At 58.6% G+C, this 19,290-nt stretch overlaps 2 protein-coding genes across 11 annotated transcripts; one reads left to right on the top strand and one right to left on the bottom strand.

Moving 5' to 3' along the window:
* Positions 1-194: 194 nt before the first annotated feature.
* On the bottom strand, positions 195-9,988 carry SPINDOC (spindlin interactor and repressor of chromatin binding). 7 transcript variants are annotated; one of them, XM_075939113.2, is made up of 8 exons: positions 9,856-9,988; positions 3,330-3,516; positions 2,927-3,187; positions 2,562-2,675; positions 2,302-2,448; positions 1,890-2,009; positions 1,394-1,537; positions 195-1,204 (listed from the first exon to the last, which is right to left on the bottom strand). In XM_075939113.2, exons 1-8 carry the CDS (start codon positions 9,895-9,897, stop codon positions 759-761), a joined length of 1,461 nt encoding a protein of 486 aa, XP_075795228.2. In that variant the 5' UTR covers positions 9,898-9,988; the 3' UTR covers positions 195-758. The 7 variants fall into 7 exon arrangements, with proteins under 7 accessions (XP_075795228.2, XP_025041439.3, XP_089637287.1 ...); XM_025185654.3 differs by lacking the exon at positions 9,856-9,988 and adding an exon at positions 6,088-6,232; XM_089781161.1 differs by lacking the exon at positions 9,856-9,988 and adding an exon at positions 4,316-5,402.
* ZFTA (zinc finger translocation associated) lies at positions 6,205-17,950 on the top strand. Of its 4 annotated transcripts, none has more exons than XM_075939109.2 (6): positions 6,320-6,466; positions 7,396-7,668; positions 9,090-9,554; positions 9,949-10,329; positions 10,614-11,048; positions 12,169-17,950. In XM_075939109.2, exons 2-6 carry the CDS (start codon positions 7,602-7,604, stop codon positions 12,699-12,701), a joined length of 1,881 nt encoding a protein of 626 aa, XP_075795224.1. In that variant the 5' UTR covers positions 6,320-6,466; positions 7,396-7,601; the 3' UTR covers positions 12,702-17,950. The 4 variants fall into 4 exon arrangements, with proteins under 4 accessions (XP_075795227.1, XP_075795224.1, XP_075795226.1 ...); XM_075939111.2 differs by having other exon boundaries at positions 6,346-6,414; XM_075939112.2 differs by lacking the exons at positions 6,320-6,466; positions 7,396-7,668 and adding an exon at positions 6,205-6,300.
* The last annotated feature ends 1,340 nt before the right edge of the window (positions 17,951-19,290 follow it).

The raw sequence follows: 19,290 nt of genomic DNA, 5'->3' as shown, positions 1-19,290 counted from the left end.
CCTCTCCTGCTCCAGCCCCTGCCTCTGGGTGGGGACAAGGCTGAAAGGAAGGGGCCTATAATGCATCCAGCTTCCCTAAAGGGCAGCAAACAACCTGCAACACCAGGGCCAGGAGGGCTCCTCTCCAGGACAGGGGCTGGAGACAGCGCAGGGCGCCGGGGTCAAGGCACGCCAAGAATTAAATGCCAATCAACTTCATCAAAAATAATTTATTGCTCCTGGCTCTATTTACATTCTGTGGGGGTGCGCTTGTGTGGCTTCTCTGGGTAAATGCAGGGGTACCCCATTCCTGCCTAGACCTGGTGGGGTGGGAGACGGGGGCTTGTCCCCTGCAGCTAGGGCTAAACTGCAGCCTAGGTAGGGCCCAGCGCTCCCTGCCCCCACTGGCAGCAGGCACCAGGACAGGTATGTGGAGGGGGACAGTGCTGGGGGCAACAAAGCACCACATCCCCCCAGACAGTGGAAGGGGATGGCTGGACAAAGGAAGCAGAAGTCAAAGGCCATTTCCATAGAGGGTGTTTCTCAGTGTCCCTGTATGGCTGGGTCAAAGGGGAGCGTCCTACTTCACCCCGCAAGATAATCCCGCCCTGCACAGGTCACCCACAGCTGTATGTGGACAGCTTCCCCCTGCAGCGCCCCCTGCTGGAGTAGAGTGGGAATGGGTCCCTATCCATCCCTCAGCCTCGCTCCTTCCCTTGCAGTGCCCTGTGCTGGGGTGGAGTGAGAGCAGGTCCCAGGCCCCTATTCCCCCTTCAGCCTCATTCTTTCCCCTGCAGCACCCCATGCTGGGGTGGAGCAGGGACAGGTCCCCGGGTCTCCCATACCTCACGGATGGCCCTGCGCACCCCCCGGGGAAGGTGCAGGGTCTCGGCATGGCACTGGCGGATGTGGCGCATGACAGTGCCCAGGCGAATGGGCAGCAACGAGTACTCGCAGACCATACACACCATGGTGCCGGCGCCAGCATCGTAGTCCATCAGGAAGTCAGCGCGCCAAGCCGGGTCAAAGGGCTTGGCCTGAGATGGGGGAGGTGCTGGTGGAGCCTTGCCCCTTGCTGGCCAGCTCTGCAGGGTGCAGTGGACAGCACTGGGGCTCAGGCGGAGACGCCGGGTGATGCCTTGGTGAGAGTAGCCCTTGCGGCGGAGGCGGTGGACTCCTGGGTCTAGATCCTGGCTGGGCAGTGCAGAGATGGGGCAGCTGCCAACTGCAGAGGACAAAAGGTTAATGCTGAGAACCAGCAGCCAGTGCCGAGAAGCAGCTGCCTCTGGGATGGGGTGTATGGGAGCTGTTAATACAGGGGACCCTTGTCCAGTAGTAAGATGCAGCTGCCTCTGGGGTGGACTCTAGTGGTCCACTAGGGACTCTCCTCACATAGCCACCGTCCCACACTCACCTTGGTTCCCTGCACCCTGTCTCACAGTCCCTGCTTTGCCTTGCTGCTTCTGTCTCTTCCCCAGTGCCTGGGCTTTGCCCCTGTCCCCAGGGCTCTTCTGTTCCCGGATGCCTGGATTCTTCCTTAGTTCTCTCCCTCCAGAGGCTGCAAGCAGAGAGAGGGTCAGCGAGTGGGAGATCGCTGGGCCTCCTCGCCCTTCACCAGCTACTATGGGTGTCCTCTCCAGCTGCCCCACGGCATGTTGGTCAGGAAGGGAGTGCCTGCCCCTTTTTCCCCCAGGTCAGGATGGGGTCAGCAGTGGGTTGGAACTTAGTCGGCCCCCAGCCAAGGGGAACCATTCAGGGGCAGCATCTGAGGCTGGGAGCTAGCTGAGCTCATGGAGGGATGCATGGGTCCCTGGAGGGACAGGACAATGGGGGGAGGATGTGCTTTCAGCTCTGCTCTGGGGATATGAGGGTGGCTGCAGGGGATGCTCTCTTTCCCACAGCACCCTCACCTGGCTGGGGTCTGCAGTACAACCTGAGTGTGAATCCAGCTGGGAAGGAACCATCAGTGAAGAGGCAAATTTCAGGGGGTGCCGAACTGGGGGCAGCCTCCTCTGAGTGGGACATTGTCCCTGTGTGGAGAGAGACAACAGTAAAGGTGGGGTAGAGCCTGTGAAGGAACCCAGGCTCCTGACTCCCAGCTCCCCTGCTCTAACCCACTGGACTCCACTTTCCTTTCCAAGCCAGGAATAGACCCCAGGAGCCCTGACTCCCAGGTCCTCCTTTCCTAAACCCCACTCCCCGTCCCATAGCCCAGGCAGAACCAAGCATCCTGGATCTCAGCCCCAGCTGCTCTAATCCACAGGCCCCACTGCCCTCCTGGGTGGAATTGAACCCAGGAACCCTGCTCCTCCCACCACTCACCTGGACTCTCGGTGCCCGTGTCCTGTCCCTCCCTCAGCTGCTTGCTCCTCCGCTCCCTGGCTGGCAGTGCCACACCCTCCACAGGTCCCACACTCTGTCGTCTCCTCTGGCCCCGCAGGCGCTGCCCAGGCTCCAGGGCCCTAGCATCTGCAATGAGACACCTGGGGTCATGAGGGGCAGCCCCTCAAAAAGAGGAGATGGGCCCCCAAATGGCTGAGCATGGTCCCCACCCCCAGTGCTTGCCCAGGTCTACCACTCACCTGGCTGGGGGGCAGGGCGCCCTCTGGGCTGCCCACGTTTCCGGGTCACTGTCTGCTCCTCTGAATCAATTAGAACCTCGATCTCCGCTGGTTCCCTGGCCCCATGGTGCTGACCTAGAGGGGGAGTGAGATTTTGGGATGGCTTCATCACCCACAGCCCTGCTGGTGCCCTTTGATCCCAACCCATGGTCCCCCACCCCCACCCCAGCTCTAGTGCTCCTTGCTCCTGGCCTGCAGCTGCCTGCTACTCCAGCCCTAGGCTCCTTCCTTTGCTAGCTCTGCTGGTGCCCTTCAGTGCCGACCCACAGCTCACTTGCTGCCCCAGCCCTGGGCCCCACCAATGCAGGAGGGGCTGGGGGACATACCTGGGGTGCAAGGTGGGGGTGCCCCCTCAGGCAGGTTGCCCCCCTGGCTCCAGGCCTCTAGAATGTTGCGCTTCTCCTCTGGGCTAAGGCCCAATGAGTGGGCATGATGCTGCAGAACATGCTCCCGGGCAGCGCTCGGCCCACAGGTGCCCAGGAAGGTGCCACAGACCATGCACACGGCCCCGCCGCGCCCCGGACAGTCTCCCACTAGGTACTCCTGCTGCCAGGACCTACTAGGCCCTGCCTCTGCTCGTGCTCCTCCTAGCAAGGAAGAAAGAATGTGTTCAGGGGAACGGGAACTCAGGAGTCCTTGGCACCCGGCCACCTCAGCTCTAAGCAGAAGACACCATTCCCCTCCCAGAGCGGGGGCTAGAAACCGCAGTCCTGGCTGGACAGTCCATACCTCTGTCTAGAGGCTCCTTGTCAGCCTCTTCCAGCTTGACCGCGGGAGCGAGGTCGCCCAGAGGGGCACAGAGTCGGGCACAGGCTGCAATTGGCACTGGCTCCTCTGCCTCGCACTTCAGCGAGACGGCGATGTACTCCAGCTGGGGTGCTTCTGCCTTCACGTCCATGGCTGGGCCGAGGCAGAGCTAAGTACAGTGTGGGGGGGAGGGAGTTAGTCAGGGGAATTCAGACTCCTGGACCCTTTCACAAGAGCCAACCTGGCCGCATGCCGTTATCCCTCACACTGAGAATCCAGGAGTCCTGCCCTGCCCTGCTCTCACCACAAGTCCCACTCCCCCGCCCAGACCTAGGGAGAGAATCCAGGAATGGGAGCCACTCCCTCCCTCCCTGAGGCGCTGGCTGACCTTGGGCAGAGCTTCTCCACCCACATGTTGCCTTCTCCTTCACAATCCCACGCAGGCCTCAGCTCAAGGCCGTCCCACTCCCACCTTATCTCCAGGCACTCAGGCCTAGCAACAGCCCCTTTGTGCTCCTCTGGGGGATCCCAGGCCCAGTCGGGCCACTATAGCCAGGAACCCCGCAAAGGACCCAGTGTCTGGCCGCTCCCAGGGGCTTAGATCCTTTTTTACACTGGGAAATACATCCCTCGGCCCCTCCAATCACCGTGACCCCTTTCCACTCCACATTGGCTCAGTGATTCCTGGATGAGGAGGGTTGGAACAATTTATATAGTGGGGGTGCTGAGAGCCATTGAACTAAACTGTAAACCAGTTCTGGCACCTATGCCCTGAACATGTCCTTCCCAACCCTCTTTCCCCACTGACCCCCTGGAAACCTCCCCTTCTTCCTAGATCCCCATAATCCTAGGATTCCCCTCCAAAGCCCCCTCCTTAATCTTAGGAGTCACCCTCTCCCCTAGGAACTGTTGGCCCCAATGATGGTTTTTCCCTTCCCAAGTGTCCCCCTCTTTGATCCTGGGATTACCTGCAGATTCCCTCTTTTCCAGTTCTTTAATGACCCTGAGAATCCAGTTGCTCAGATGTCCCTCCCCACCCTTCTGTGGCTGTCCCATGGCATGGGATGGGATGGCTGCAGGGCCATGCAGTATCAGGAAAAAGAAAAAGGGGGGGGGGGGTCACTCCCACTGGAGCCTGGGTAGAAGGCTTTAAGGCACCAGCTCCAAGTGAGTCAAAGAGGCAGTGCTCTTTTCCCAGAGTTGGGAAGAGAACCCAGGAGTCTGAAAGATTCCAAGATGGACACCCCAGATTGCAAAAGATCCCAAAGAGGTTTATAACCAATGCACCAGGCACTAAGATGCAGCCATATTTGTGGAGTTGTGCAGGCCACAGAAGCAGTTTAATAACCAGACATCCTTTGCTATGGAAGAGGGGTCCCCAGGACATCAGACCAAGCAAGATCTCAACTTGCAGGAATAGAGACCCCCGCAATCCTGCTATGAATCTGGCCTCCAGACCCCAATCCATGTACAATGACAGCCGCTACTGCATCCCACCCCTGTTATGTAATCCACTCTCCCCTCCAGAGTAACCTAGTCCCCCGCTGGACCTCATTTTTCCCATGATAGTCTGTTCAATTCCCTAATTTTCCTTCCACAGGGACAGCCCCTAGATCCCATTGCTAAGCTCTTCTGCTGTGCAACTCCTCCCATACTGGATCCGAGGCCCTGCCCCCCAAAGTGACCCACACCATCCACTGGATCCTGATCTCAGTTCCTTCCACCTCTCCAGTGTGCACCCCACTGGACCCCAGCCCCTCGTTCCTTCTCAGTATGGCCTGTGCTTTCCACTAAATCCCAGCCCCTATTTCCTCCCACACACCCACAGAATCCCAGCTATAGGGGCTGGAACTCGGGATGCTGGATAGGACCCTAGGGCTTGAAGTGGTTTCCATCCTATATGGGGTTTATAGTTTGGTCCAGTGGCTCTTAGCACCCCTACTATACAAATTGTTCCAGCCCCTCTGATCTCAACCATCCTTTCCTGTGTTAACCACGCCCTGGCTGGATCCCAGTCCCTATAAATCACAGTCATGGGCCCCACCAGCAGCACCACTAGATCCTGGCTCTTCCCCCTCCTGCCTGCTGGATCCCAGCCCCCACCCTTCCCAGTGAGACCTGCACCCCCGCTGGATCCCAGTCCCCCAATGTGACCTGCACCCCCGCTGGATCCCAGCCCCCCCATGTGACCAGCACCCCCGCTGGATCCCAGCCCCCCCCATGTGACCTGCACCCCCGCTGGATCCCAGCCCCCCCAATGTGACCTGCACCCCCGCTGGATCCCAGTCCCCCAATGTGACCTGCACCCCCGCTGGGTCCCAGTCCCCCAATGTGACCTGCACCCCCGCTGGATCCCAGCCCCCCCCCAGCCCCCCCCATGTGACCTGCACCCCCGCTGGATCCCAGCCCCCCCCCAGTCCCCCAATGTGACCTGCACCCCCGCTGGGGCCCAGCCCCCCCCCATGTGACCTGCACCCCCGCTGGATCCCAGCCCCCCCATGTGACCTGCACCCCCGCTGGGGCCCAGCCCCCCCAATGTGACCTGCACCCCCGCTGGATCCCAGCCCCCCCCCCCCCGTGACCTGCATCCCCGCTGGATCCCAGCCCCGGCGCCTTCCGCAGCCCCCCCAGATTCCAGCCCATCCCCCAGGCTCCCCGCTAGATCCCAGCCCCGCCCACCACCGGATCCCAGCCCCTCCCCTCGCTGCTGGATCCATCCTGGCGACCCCTCCCCATTCACCGGCTCGCGCTGCTGCTCCCGGGCCCGGCACCATAGAGTTTGGCGGAAGGAGCGGCACTACCCACCTCCCATCCAGCCCCCCCAATCTCCCACTCTATGGTCTCATTGTCCCGGCTCTCCTAGCTAGGGGCTCTCTAGTTTGCGCACAGCCAATCGTGAGAATTCAGCCATCCTAAACTCCGCCTCCTTCAGAGCCAACCAATCAGCGTGTGGGTACGAGAATTAGGCGAAGCCGGGGGGCGGGGCTGGGCCAAGCGCCACCTACCGACCGAGAGCGGGGATTGCAGGACGTGGGAAGAGGGGACTGTATGGGGACAGCCCCGCTCTGTGAGGACAGGAGTGGGAACTGGCTTCTATAGGGGGCATTCTATAGGAGCAGGTAGAGGCTCACCCCCCAGACAGGGAAGTGGCTGAGCCCACGGCCATAGGGGGAGGGAAGGGAATTCTATAGGGGTTGAGTCTCGTTCCCTGGGGACTATAGGGGAAGGGATAGTTTAGCGGCTAAGCTCCGCCTCTGCCTTGAAGGACAAGTCAGGAAAAAGGCGAGGGAATTTAAGCGATGGAGTTTCCATAGGGCTGAGCCCCACCCCCTCGTGCACGGGAGGGGCAATGTATATGGGCTAGGCGAGCCCAGGGAAAGGGGCTTCTACAGGGACTGATTCGCACCCGAGAAACGAGGAGGGGGAGGAGACTTTATTCCATGGGGCAGAACCGTATCCCCAGGAGCACGTGTGGGGGATTCTTTGTAAGGGATGGGGGTTGGAGCAGTGAGATAGTGTGGTAATTGCACGGGGGTTCCCATGAAGTGGGAGACAGTATGGGGGATTTCGCCCAGGCACAGCGATCGGTCCCCTCAGAAGGGGGCTCTGTGCTGCGTGGGGTAGTTGCTCCCACTATCCCGGCTCCAGATTAGGTTAACGGGGGGCTTGCAGGGAGCGCACCGCTGTGTGTTAGAATTGGGCGGCGCATTGATGGGGAGCAGCAGAGACCTAGGGCAGCTCAGTGTATCGCAAACACCCCTTTATAGCCCAGCTCCCCGACTTCTTGCTGGGTGGGGGACTCGGAGTCAAAGGGGGGTGAGTGGCGAGGGGGGAGACCTGGGGCTGCTAATAACCATCCGAGCCCCGTTACCTACCACCAGCCCTCTACCCCATATCCCACCCTGTTCGCCCCATACCGCCCCCTTGTATCCCCGTCCCCCCTCCAGGGCTAGGCGCGCAGTCGGGGGGAGGATGAGACCCTGGGGGTGCCCCCATCTCCTCCCCCCACGCTGCAGAAATAGAGCGCGGCCCCTTTAAATTTACCCAGGAGCCCTTAAAGGAGCCCCAGGGGCCCCAGGCAGGAATCCCCACCCCGGCCGGAGCAGCCTGTCTCGGCCGCAGCCGCCGCACGGAGCCCGGGAGCCCCCTCCCCGCGCGGGCAGGGCTCTGCGGCAGCCCCGAGCCTGCCCCGCGGCCCCGGCGCGGATGGACAGGCGGCCGGAGGGGGGCGGGTGCTGACGGACGGACAGAGGGATGGAGCCGCCTCCCTCCCCTCCCCCGCGCCGCCCCGTCAAACGGGAGCCCCTGGATCCGGAGGCAGGTGAGAACAAAGGGGGCGGCCGGCGCCACCTGCCGGCCCTGGGGTGAGCAGGCGCCCAAGGGACCCGGGTGGGGGTGACGGCCCCTTTAAGACTCCCTTCTCCGGCTCTCTGAAGCCTCAACCCCCCCTTTAAGACTCCCTCCCCCTCCTTTAAAGCAGCAAGTCCCCCATTTTATAAGGAGCGAATTCTCTCTCCTGCCCCCCCCGGCACTTTAAGACCCCCCCGGCCTTTAAAGACACACGCAGTCTTATAGAGCAGGTCTCCCCTCCCCTGCCGCCCATTCCCACTGCCTTTTTAAGCCCCCCCACCCCCACCCCATCTTATTGGTCAGGAGTCTTGTCCCCTGTTTCCCTGCCCTCCCCCCCCCCCCGGTCTCTTAAAGGGGTAAGCTCCTCCAGCCCCTTTATCCTGGGGACATACGAGGGCCTCTAAGGCATTTAAACGGGAGGGGGTACCCACGTTTTTGGTGGGGATGTAAAGAGTAGTAACCTCTTCCCCTTGCGCTCTCAAGCCCCAGCTCTTATGGGGCAGGACAGAAGTGCCCTTTGCTGGGGTTTTAAAGGACATGGTCCTTGGGCTTCTCTTTGTAGCATAGCAGCACAGAGGGAAGGTTCAGGTGTCCCTCACTGTGTCCCTCCAGGCCCTTTAAAGGGGCAAGAGGCCATTTTCTTCCCAGGACATGAAAGGACAACCTCCCCAAACACTGTCCATAGTGCTGCCAATGCCCCTCAATCCCAACCCGAAGTCCCCAGCCATCCCAGCCCTGGGCTTGCCCCCACAGCTCTGCTGATGCCCCCTCAGTCCTGATCTGAGGCCCATCCTCCCATGCACACAGTTCTGCCCAGGTGCCAGGATACGTTTCTCACACACCTCTGCCCATGTGTAGGGCCCTACCAAATTCACGGTACATTTTGGTCAATTTCACCGTCGTAGATTTTTAAACATGCAAATTTAATGATTTCAGCTATTTAAATCTGAAATTTCATAGTGCTATAATTGTAGGGGTTCCAACCCAAAAAAGGAATTGTGGAGGGGGATCCACAAGTTTATTGTAGGGAGATTGCAGTCCTACAACCCTGCAACCCTTACTTCTGCGCAGCTGCTGGAAGGGTGCTTCCTTTAGAGCTGGGCACCCAGCCAACAGCTGCCGCTCTCCAGCCGCCCAGCTTTGAAGGCAACATAGACATAAAAGTGGCAATACCACAACCTCTCTAAAATAACCTTGTGACCCCACTAAATCCCTTTTGGGTCAGGACCCCCAATTTGAGAAATGCAGATCTCCCCTGTGAAATCTACAGTATAAGGCAGACGCACACAAAAGACCAGATTTCATGGTGGGAGACCAGATTTCATATTCCGTGGCCTGTTTTTTATGGCTGTGAATTTGATAGGGCCTTACCTCTGTGGTTTGTTTCACCAGGGGAATCCCCAAGCCAGGATAACTCCGGCAGCACCGAGGACTCAGAATTGATGTTAGGGGGGTCCCTGTCATGGAGTACCCCCCAGGAACTCCCTCTCATGGCCCCAGGGGGGCGGAAGTACTCTGATCACTGTGAGGAACGGGCATCTCGGCCTGGGAAGAGTCGCATCCCCGGGCGGGACCATCGGCGCTATTATCATGAGCACTGGCGGGCTGAGTACCTGATGGACTTCAACCCGGCACGACATGGCATGATCTGCATGGTGTGTGGCAGTGCCCTGGCCACCCTCAAGCTGAGCACCATCAAGCGTCACATCCGCCAGAAGCACCCCTACTCAGGGGCTTGGGGGCCCTGTGAGAAGCAGGTCATCATCCAGAGCTGGGACACCCACCTTGGGCTGAAAGGGGAGCTGAGGGGGCAGAGGGACTCTGCCCAGGCATCTGATAGCCTGCTGGGCACACAAGGTAGAGCACAAGCACTATGCCCTGGTCACCCCAAGCACCCATCCCCCGATCTGTGTAGCTCTCCCCACTGCTCCTGTGCATTCCCATCTCTGAACACCCATCCCCCTGCATCTGGGCTCCCCTCCACTGCCCTGGGCACCCACAGGCTTCTTGAAGGCAGCCCCCTCCCGTGAGCACTCATCCCCCTTCTCAGGTGGCCCCAGCCTTAGGTGGTCGGGCGTGTAGGCAGTTTTGGGAAGGCCGTGCCTTCCCTTGCCTATATTACCGACCGACCGTGGTTAGGGATGTCTGGGGCACTGACCTGTCTTTGTCTTCTCCAGGGGCACTTGTGCCCCCTGGCCATCTCGCCAAGGCCTGGGGTGGTGCAGGATGCTGATCAGTCTGTTTCCCCCAGGGATGCTGTTGGCAGGGGATGGGTTCCGGCGGCGGCGGCGCACCCCATGCCCATCTCCACAGGGCGCTGCCCGGCTGCTGGCGCCTGGGGGCAGGAAGGCATCGCCCAGCACCCGTCGGCTAGAACGCTACGTGCGCGAGTCCCTGCAGAGCTGGTTCCAGGCCGAGTTCCTCATGGATTACGATGCCCAGGGCAACCGGCTGCACTGCATGATGTGTGGGTGTGGGCTGCCTAGCCTCAACTTGGATGATATCAAGCGCCATGTGCTGCAGGCCCATCCCGCCTCGCTGTCCTTCAGCCCCGCGGAGAAGAGCGCCATCCTGGAGGCCTGGAATTCCCGAGCCTTGGTGTTGGCGGCTGGCAAGGAGGAGCCCCCTGCAGGTGAGGGGGCAGAGAGACAGGCTAGGGGACACCCTGTGTGGGCAGGGACTGGGAGACCAGGCTGGGGAGCCTGTGGGTGAGGGGAACATGCCATATCCTGTGTCCCCTCTATGGAGTGGGCTGGGGTAATTGCATGTGATACAGGTAGGGGGCAATCTTAACCAGTGGTGGGGAGGGGCTGTGTGTAAGGTGGGGGATCTGAGGAATGGGGCAGGAGCAGAATCTCTCTGTGCCTATGGGGCACCCACATGTGAACTCCCCAGCACCTGTCTTGACCTCTCCAGAGCCCAATGCCCCCTCCCCTTGGGACCTTGATGCTGAGTCCCCTGAGCCGTGCCCAGCGGTGGCTGCCCCAGAGGCAGAGGAGAGCACCTCCCCGGAAAGCTGGGCCAAGGAGGAGCCTGAGGCACCATGGCAGCTGGATGCAGAGGGCACGGGGGGACTGTTGCGGGGTAAGGACCATCGGCGCCACTTCCAGGAGCACTGGCGGCTGGAGTACCTGATGGACTACCACGGCGAGCGGCGCGGGCTGGTGTGCATGGTGTGCGGGGGGGCGCTGGCCACCCTCAAAATGAGCACCATCAAGCGCCACATCCGCCAGCGGCATCCCGACTCCACCCTGCTCAGCCACCAGGTCAAAGCCCTGATCGTGGAGGAGTGGAACCGCAAGGTCTCCCAGCTGGTGGAGATGGGGACACCTCTGCCAGAGCAGGCCTCAGGTGAGTGGCAGGAGAGGCTGGGGCCAGCCAGTTGCTGGCCTTCCCGTGGGTGTTTAAGAAGCAGAGAATCATCCAGCCCTGGGCATCAGTGTATTCCATGGAGTGGAAGCCAAGGGTCATGCCTGGCCATCCAGCCTTGGGCAAGATGGCAGAGGGAGCTGCTGCTAGTGTCTTATGGGGCAGGGGACAAGCAAAGAAGATCTGGTGTCCAGTGGCTGTGTTTGAGTAGCCAGGGACAGGGTCAGCTGGGAGCAGTGCTGCTGGTGACTCCCTCCCCTCCCGCAGAAGATGCCGGGGTGCTCAGTAGCCTCAGCAAGTGCTAGGGCTGAAGGGAGTGCAGGCAGCTGGGACCATGGGCAGAAGTCCTGGACTCAACTCTAACAGCCCTGGGCTGCCTCCCCCTGTTACCTGCAGGGCATGGGCTGCAAGGACCAGAACACCACCCGGTGGCAGGAGGGGGTTCTGCACCCTGCAGCCCCTTGTGGGTTCCCCTCAGCAGCCCCAGGGCTATTGCACCCTGCAGAAACTCCACAAGTCCCCCTGGTAGCAGTGGGCAGCATTGCACCCAGAAGCAGCTCAGAGCCCTCTAGGTGGCAGTTGTTCCATGAGGCCTCCAGGTGGCAGCTGTTCTGTGAGCCCCCCTGGTGGCAGCAGACAGCATTACGCCCAGTTCCATAAGTGACCCTTCCCCTGCCCCCCCACCAGAGCAGCTGCATGCCTGACTCCCCCCAGAACCCATGTGAGAACTGGCTTCTCCCAAGCAAGCTCTTGAAGGTCTGGATCAGAACCAGCACCAGAGAGCCCCTCTCCCCACAGCCAAGCTGAACTGGAACCAGTGCCCAAGAGGCACCCTAAATCCCCCTGTATTCGGGCTGAATCAGAACAGCACATAGATGCTGTGAATGTTCCCTCCCCCTCCTAGCCAGGCTGGTTCAGCAGCAGTGCCCTGATCTCTGAGCCGTGAGGGCAGGGCCCTGAAGCTGTGCTGGGAAATCACGGGATCAGCAGTTCCACCATGCTCAGGGCCATGAGAATGAAGCCTGAGTCAGTGCAGTGAGTGGGGGTGGGGCAGCGGATGTCAGCTAGCTTGACTTGACCTTTCTCTTTGTTGCCTTTCCAGGAGATTCCCACAATCCTTTGCAGCTGTCAGGCCCCGAAGAGCTGGATGAAGATGTGCAGATGCCTGCAGAGGGGGAGGAGGAAGAGGAGGATGAGAGTGTGTTAGTGGTGGGGACGCCTCCACCTACCCCACAAAGCCCCCCAGATGCCACAGCTGGTCCCCAGCCAGGCCCAGCGCCTCCTGTACCGCGGCGGGAGCAGCGGCGGAACTACCAGCTGCACTGGCGGGTAGAGTATCTGATGGACTATGATGGCAGACGGCATGGGCTGGTGTGCATGGTGTGTGGGGGGGCGCTTGCCACCCTCAAGGTGAGCACCATCAAGCGCCACATCCTGCAGGTGCACCCCTTCTCCTTGGACTTCACCCCAGAGGAGCGGCAGACCATCCTGGAGGCCTACAATGAGACAGCCCTGCGCTATGAGCCTGCCCAGGAGGAGGAATCGGAAGTTAAGTCCTGCCCCTTTCTCCAGGCCACTCCTGCTGAAGAGGAAGGGGTGGAGTTGACCTGTGCCCCACCCACCAGCACAGCATAGTTGATGGAGAGGATATCTTGACTCCCGGGAGCAGGGCCGGAGGGGGTCCAAGCTATGGATGGGACACCCCTTCCTTAGGGGGCTTGTGTGGGAGCAGGATAGGGGGTTCTGCACCCCACCATGCCACAGACATTGCCCCATAAACTACACAGCACCTTCTCCCACCCCCATCCTGATGCATCTGGTCCTCATGCACTGATACTCAGCCCAAGCACGGGGTGGTAGAAAGGGCCTTACGCTGACCTCCCCCCATAGCTTTATATCCCCCTATCCAAGCTGGGGCCGAGCAACAAAGCAATCTCTTTGGTGTTTGCCAGACGTGGGGAAAGGCAGGGGCAGAAAGGGATGAAATTGTTTCCTTGCCCAGGGCAGGCACTAGGGCATTCACTAGTCAGCAAGGGGGCAGCTGCCCTGTTTAAAGGGCCCGTTCCAATCCCTCCCTGGGACTCTTCCTGGCCCGCCGGGCAGCTGCTTTGAAAGGCTAATACGCCACAGCTGCTGCTTCCAATGCCTGTCCCCCCCCCTTCCCATCTGGGCCTTTCTGTCCACCAGCTGCTGGTTTTCACCCAAGCAGCCTCTTCCTGGCTTAGGTGCAGGCTGGAATCAGTGTCCCTCAGAGCTCACAGGATGTAACTGTAGATGCTCCCCTGCCTGCTGCAAGGAAAATGCCGCCCTCCGTGGAGCATCCAGACTGGCCTTTGTAAAGATGCTTAGCAGCTTAATTAGCTGTTCGAGTCACCGCTCCTAATCTAGATGCAACATCTTAAGAGCCTTTTGTAGGCTGAAGTGAAACCCTCCCTTGCCAGCACCAGGGGGTCGCGGTAAGTAACCAGATCCCCTGTTGCCCGCCAAGCAGTGCTGCTTACCCAAGCCACGCAAGGCTTCGGCCCCCATGCGCCGGTGTTTATCGCCATGCCAAGGGTGCGTGGCCAGTCGTCCAGCTGGCACAGAGGGCTTTGCACTCCCCTCCGACTGGTGTAACGGGGGACGCGACATCTTGCGCCACGGGGGCTGGAATTTCAAGTGCTCCAGTGAGTTGATAAAGGCTCGATGGAAGGAGGCCAACAGGGGCTGCAGCTGGAGGTCCCAGCCTTGGTGGCCAAGGACAGCTCCATCCCCCCAGAGCTGTGGTCAGGCAGAGCAAGGGCTTGAGCAACCCGGACTGGCCCTGCCCCCTGCAGTGCTGGCCAAGAACTCATGGGGTCCTTACCCCCACCCTGTGCTGCTGGGAAACTGCCCTGAGGGCACTGGGACCTAAGGGGTGAGCCCCCCGCCCCATTTACTCCATGACCAGGTCAGGCTGGTTAAGGGGGCTGAGGCAGGACTGCAGACGAGGAGGGAGCTGCCACCAGGGACAGGAGCAGGAACAGAGCTGTAGCTGGGCCCCTCTCTGTGTGCAGTGTCACACTGAGGCTGGGGGCTGGGCCAGGCCTGCACCCCTCTAACATTCCTCCTGGCCTGACTGTTGGGAACCTTTGCCTTAGGGGAAGTGAAGATACAGCTGATTCCACTGTTGGCCAGTGGCTCAGGAGCTGCCACTCCAAGTCAGTTGGCAGGAGCTGAGATCTGCACCCTGCCTGCTACAGAGGGGGGAACTTGCTCACCATCCCCCAAAGAATCTGGGGCAGAGCAGAGAATTGAACCCAAATCTCCTGCAGGCCAGGCCAGTGCTCTGACCACGGGGTCCATCTTACCCACTAATGGCTTGGCCTAGGGAGCTTCCAGCTCCCAGTTGAAGATTCAGTGGGGCAGAGCAGCAGCTGCTGTGAGTCAGCCCAGCCCCTGCTGGCTTCCACACTGCTGCTTTCATGCCAGTGTCAGCCGTGCCCTGAGGGCTCATGCCCTGCTGCCAGCTGTAAAAGGAGGGGCCACTGTCTGCTTGAGCTGCCAGGGCTCCCAAGAGTCCTGTCTTAAGCTGCCCCTCTTGCGGCTACTAGCCCCTTATCCCTTCACCATGCAGGGGCAGCGATCCCTCAGCCTCATTTTTTGCTCCACGCTGCCGGGGTGGGTTCGCTGCTGTGCCTGCTGCACTCCTGCATGGCATTGCCTCAGTCTCTTGGGGCTTGCAACGGGTACATGGCTAGATGGGCCTACTGTTGTAATGCTGGGCGGGCGGGGTACACTGGCTTTGATGGACCCTGCAGTCCGAGCTGGGGCAGGGAGAAGGGGCACCTGGCCCATACGGTCACTGGTCTGATGCAGTGTGAAAGCTCCTTGCAAGCCCTTGGCAGCTCCTGCCTGCAGCTGAGAGACAGGCAACGCTACCGGCATGCCTGCCAAGGCTGCTCCTGCTGGGGGCAGAGAACGCACCGTGGCTGTGCACTGAGCCCCCTGTTCCGGCCACTGCTTTGCAGCCGCTAGCAACTGTGCCCCTCCCTGCTGCTTTCTGGGGCCCGGTTAAATGGCACCCACATTACATTGGGGAAACTGAGGCCCAGAGGGGCTGTCCCTATGCTAGACTGGCTTTCTGGAAGAGGGACCAGCCTTGCGGCTCTAGGGGCTGGGAAGCCCAATGGAGACAAACCTGCCAGCAGCCCCCTGTTGAGGGTTGCCAAGCCACACTGGCCCACCCCTCGCTCCTTGGCAAAGTGGCAGAGCTGTACCTTGGATCATGCAAGGGAGCCCTGGGTGACACCCACCAACCTCGTTCTGCTCCCTCCTCCTGTCAGAGGACCTTTGCTCATGACTCTTTAGCCACCCGTTTGGAAATCTTTCAGCACTTCCCCCCATTTGTCATCTCTACACTGGGGGAGGAGGGAGCTCCCTTTCCAGTCTCGCTCTCAGATACAGCAGCTGGCCCCTTGTGTTGCAGCAGCTCTGCACGTGCGTCCCCAGGCTTCACAGTGGTGGGGTTTAAGCAAGCCTCCTCTTCAAAGGTCACCAGGGCGGGCAGTCCCCTTGGAGGCCCTGCCTCAGAGCAGCTGCACGAGCCTAACAGCTTGGCTCAGGTTAGAGAAGTTGCCCATGGGGGTGATAGTGCTGCATGGGAGGTAAGAGGGAAGCATTAACCTCAGTCCTGGAAGACATGGGCTCAATTCCCTGCTCCTCCACCAACTGCCTGTGTTTCCTTGGGCAAGTTACTTAGGTGGTGCCTCAGTTTCCCCTCTGTACAATGGAGGCAACAGGGGTTGTGCTCTTTGCCAGGGGGTGGGTGGATACCTGCCTTAGATTCCGAAGGGCTCACGTTCAGTGGTACCTTAGTTGAAAAGTTACAGCTGGTGGGCTGTAGGAACGGATGAGAATTGGAGGGAAGATGGAGCCATGGGTCTGATCTGGAGCATGGGAGTGGGGGAACAGCCTGGCTGGGCCCTTTGCTCAGAGCCGGGGAAGGAACTGGGGACATGGCTGTGTGTGTGTGTGGGCGGGGGGTACCAGCTCTATAGCCTCTGGTTCTGATTCATGTTGCATGATCTAAATCAAAACAGTGCTTAGATGTTACAGCAGGGTTAGATTAGCATGGTGGGGAGATGCATTGGTCTCGTGCAGCTTCTCCCTTTTAATGCAAGGAGAAACCCCTCTGCCCTGGCTTGCCTCACACTGTATCAGTGGAAGGGGGCAGAGCTAGCACATTACTCCCTGGAGCCAATCATGCAGGGCTGGATCTGCTGCTAACCAACCCCCCTGTGGGAGGAATCGTCGTCCCTTTTGCAGGGGACATGGCTGTAGCTTTGAAGAGTAGAGGTATTGAGTGGTGCAGAATTCCCTGCAGCTTCTCTCCCCACCCAGCTCAAAGCCACCAGGATCCTCCTTCCAGCTAAGCTCAGCTTCAGCCCAGGACTGGTGGGTGTGTGGCTGATGCAAATCTAACAGCATCACTGTGAGCCTCACTTTACCGCTCCATGCAAGATCCCCCTCTTCAAGGTTAGCTTGGGGTCCCAGCAGCATTGCTGCCTCTGAGCTCTTAACAGCTGAGCGCAGCAGGAGGAAGACAGACCTGAGCATCAGGCAGCTGGTAGAACCACAGCTACTCCTTGACTCTTTCCTCCAAAGCTGGCAACTGCCAGGGCTGAGGCTCCTCCCAGTTAGCTGGTGTCCAGGTGCCTTTGTGCAGTCCTGCTTCTTGTTTGCACATGGACTGGCACAGCTCATACACAGGCCATGCTGCCTTGGGTACACTTGGATGCCAGTAGCACTAGGGCCCATTTGCTCAGCCACAAATCGTGGTCAAACAGTCAGCCCTGAGGTATAGGCCTAAAGAGCCAAGCAAGTCTATGAGCCCAAGAATCCCTTGCCCAACACAGCAGGCTTGGTGGGAGAATGGAAGCCATGGCACGAGTTAAGGATCCTACCAGAATATTCCAGGCGTCAATGGGTAACACACCCCTACCTCCTTGGCATGGGCTGGCCCTCTGGATGCAGAAGCAGCAGTCTGCATACCAGAGACATTTTTCTTGTAGTCTTACCTTGAGTTAGCGCTAGTTCCCACACCTCAGATCATGCTCTAGGGATCACACCAGATTCATCAGAAGTGGCTACCCAAGGAGGGATGCCACGAGTCTCTGTGGTTCCTAATGGGTTGCATGGATGGTGTTCAGAGCCATCTTTTGGGGCTTCTCTTCTTCCATTCCAGCTCTGAATGCCCTGCTCTGGCCAGCAGGGAAAAGCGAGTTCTTAACATACAAAGATATGCAAAGTCAGGGCATTTTGCCATCGGCTACACATGCAGCAGGCAAGTCCAGCTAGCAGGTTTCAGACTCTCATGGGATGTCTGTAGTGATTAGTAGCTGCCATAGAGTTAGGTTTTTGTGCCCTTATAAATTGTCATTTTACAAACAGCGTAGGTACTGAAAGATGGTAGGTCAGACACAGGAGCAGTCGCACTTGCCAGCACAGGAGGTAGGTAGCCCAGCTGTGAAGCCTCATGTTTTCCAGGTATGGGGAGAATAGCAGCTTGATTCAAATCCTAATCTCCCCTGCCAATGACCACTGAAAAATCAGGTGGCAGGTTGGGGTCATTTGAGGTACAGACTTAGCTGTGCCCACCTTGGCTATAATCATCTCAGTAAAGACCTATGTGAAGCCTGAGTGGTTTCAAGTGAAACGTTTTTATAACCACCCTTCCTTTCAGAGAGCAACTTGCTCCTTGTAGCTACCATGTAAATGTTATTACCAATTATATTTATATGCCTATGTTACACTTTAGTGACAGTATTGGAATATTTGTATGTGGTCCTTGTGAAAAAGTGTTTTGCATCAGTATTTTATATGCCTATGTTTTGTAAACATGTTAAATAAATCCTTTCAAATGATGCAGCTCTGAAGTACATTAATTTGGGGAGGGGGGCAGGGGAGGAGGAAGGGCAGTACTGCCTTAATAAAAACACTGTTGCCACCAGTGCTTCTCCACTTAAATTGGCTAGATCAGGGCTACTCAACTTTGGAAGCCCTGGGGGCCACAACTTAAGTGTGGTTTTGTATGCATGCAAATCTATATGCAAATAGCTTCTTTCACACTGATGGGAATGAATACAAAGTTTAAACCTTAAGCCATGGCACTGGACCCAAGCATGGCCAGTGTGAGCCAGTCAGCACCTCTCAAGCTCCACCCAACCAGCACTTCCCACAATGCCCTGGTGTTCCCGGCATCTCCTCCCTGAGAGCTAGAACCAATGACACCCTGTACCCATCTGTTCCAGCCAGCCCGTCTGCTTGTGTCTTTCAATGCTCACCCCACCTGGGAGAGGACTTGCTGTTGTGGAGCATGTTCCCAGTGGAGGCCATGTTCAAAGGATCCCAACTGCAGGCCACGTGTTGAGCCCCCATGTAAACCCAAACTGCACCGCAGGCTGCAAGCAAACAGGCTGTGGGCTGCATGTGACCCATGGGCCATGTGTTGAGTAGCCCTGGGCTAGATTCTTATTGTTGGAATGGACTGTAGTTCTTTAGTGCAAAGAACGAGAGTTCAGAAAAAAAATGGCTCTGTTGCAGAGCTGTGTGCACTGATTTAACACCCGGCTTCGTACAGATGCTCTTTAAGTAACTTTACCCCACTTAAGAATGGTTTTGTTTCCTCCTGGCCCAGCTGAACCAAGTGCTTGTAGAGACAGATTTAATCATTCAGGGCTTTGCCCCCTAATGCAGACACACTTCAAAGCAGATTCAGGTGTTGAAATGAGTCTGGATTCCTCCTAAACAAGGGCCACTGGTATCCTGTGCTAATCAAATGGGTAGGAACAGTTCAATTGATGGATGATGTAAGCATTTCTAGCTCCATGGCAATGTCAAAACCTTACACAGCTGTTGCCCCAGGCAGTATGGCCACGTTGCCATAGGCTGGCCTCAAATTGAACACTGATACCCTCCTGCAGAGAGCAGGAAGGCAGAACGGCCCATTGGAGTGGAGCTGCCAATGATTCTCAGCCCAGGATTTAAGATATCTGCTCAGTGGCCCACTCTGAAGCCCCTGCTGTCAGACAACAGTGGGAAGTGAGCCAGAACTACTCCCCATGCCCTGCTCCCCCCTGTGACAGGTGGGCTATGGGGAAAGTAGATGGCTGGTGTATCCCAGCTGTTGAGGCTAACTCCATCCCATCCCCCAACTACCCCTTGACAACCTCGCTGCACGACTCACAGGAAACAGAGCCAGGGG

The sequence above is a fragment of the Pelodiscus sinensis genome, chromosome 11 (assembly GCF_052426305.1).
Source record: "Pelodiscus sinensis isolate ZL-2025 chromosome 11, ASM5242630v1, whole genome shotgun sequence".
NCBI lineage: Eukaryota > Metazoa > Chordata > Testudines > Trionychidae > Pelodiscus > Pelodiscus sinensis.
Note: the sequence above shows the minus strand (reverse complement) of the source record. Positions and strands in the feature narration are given on the sequence as shown.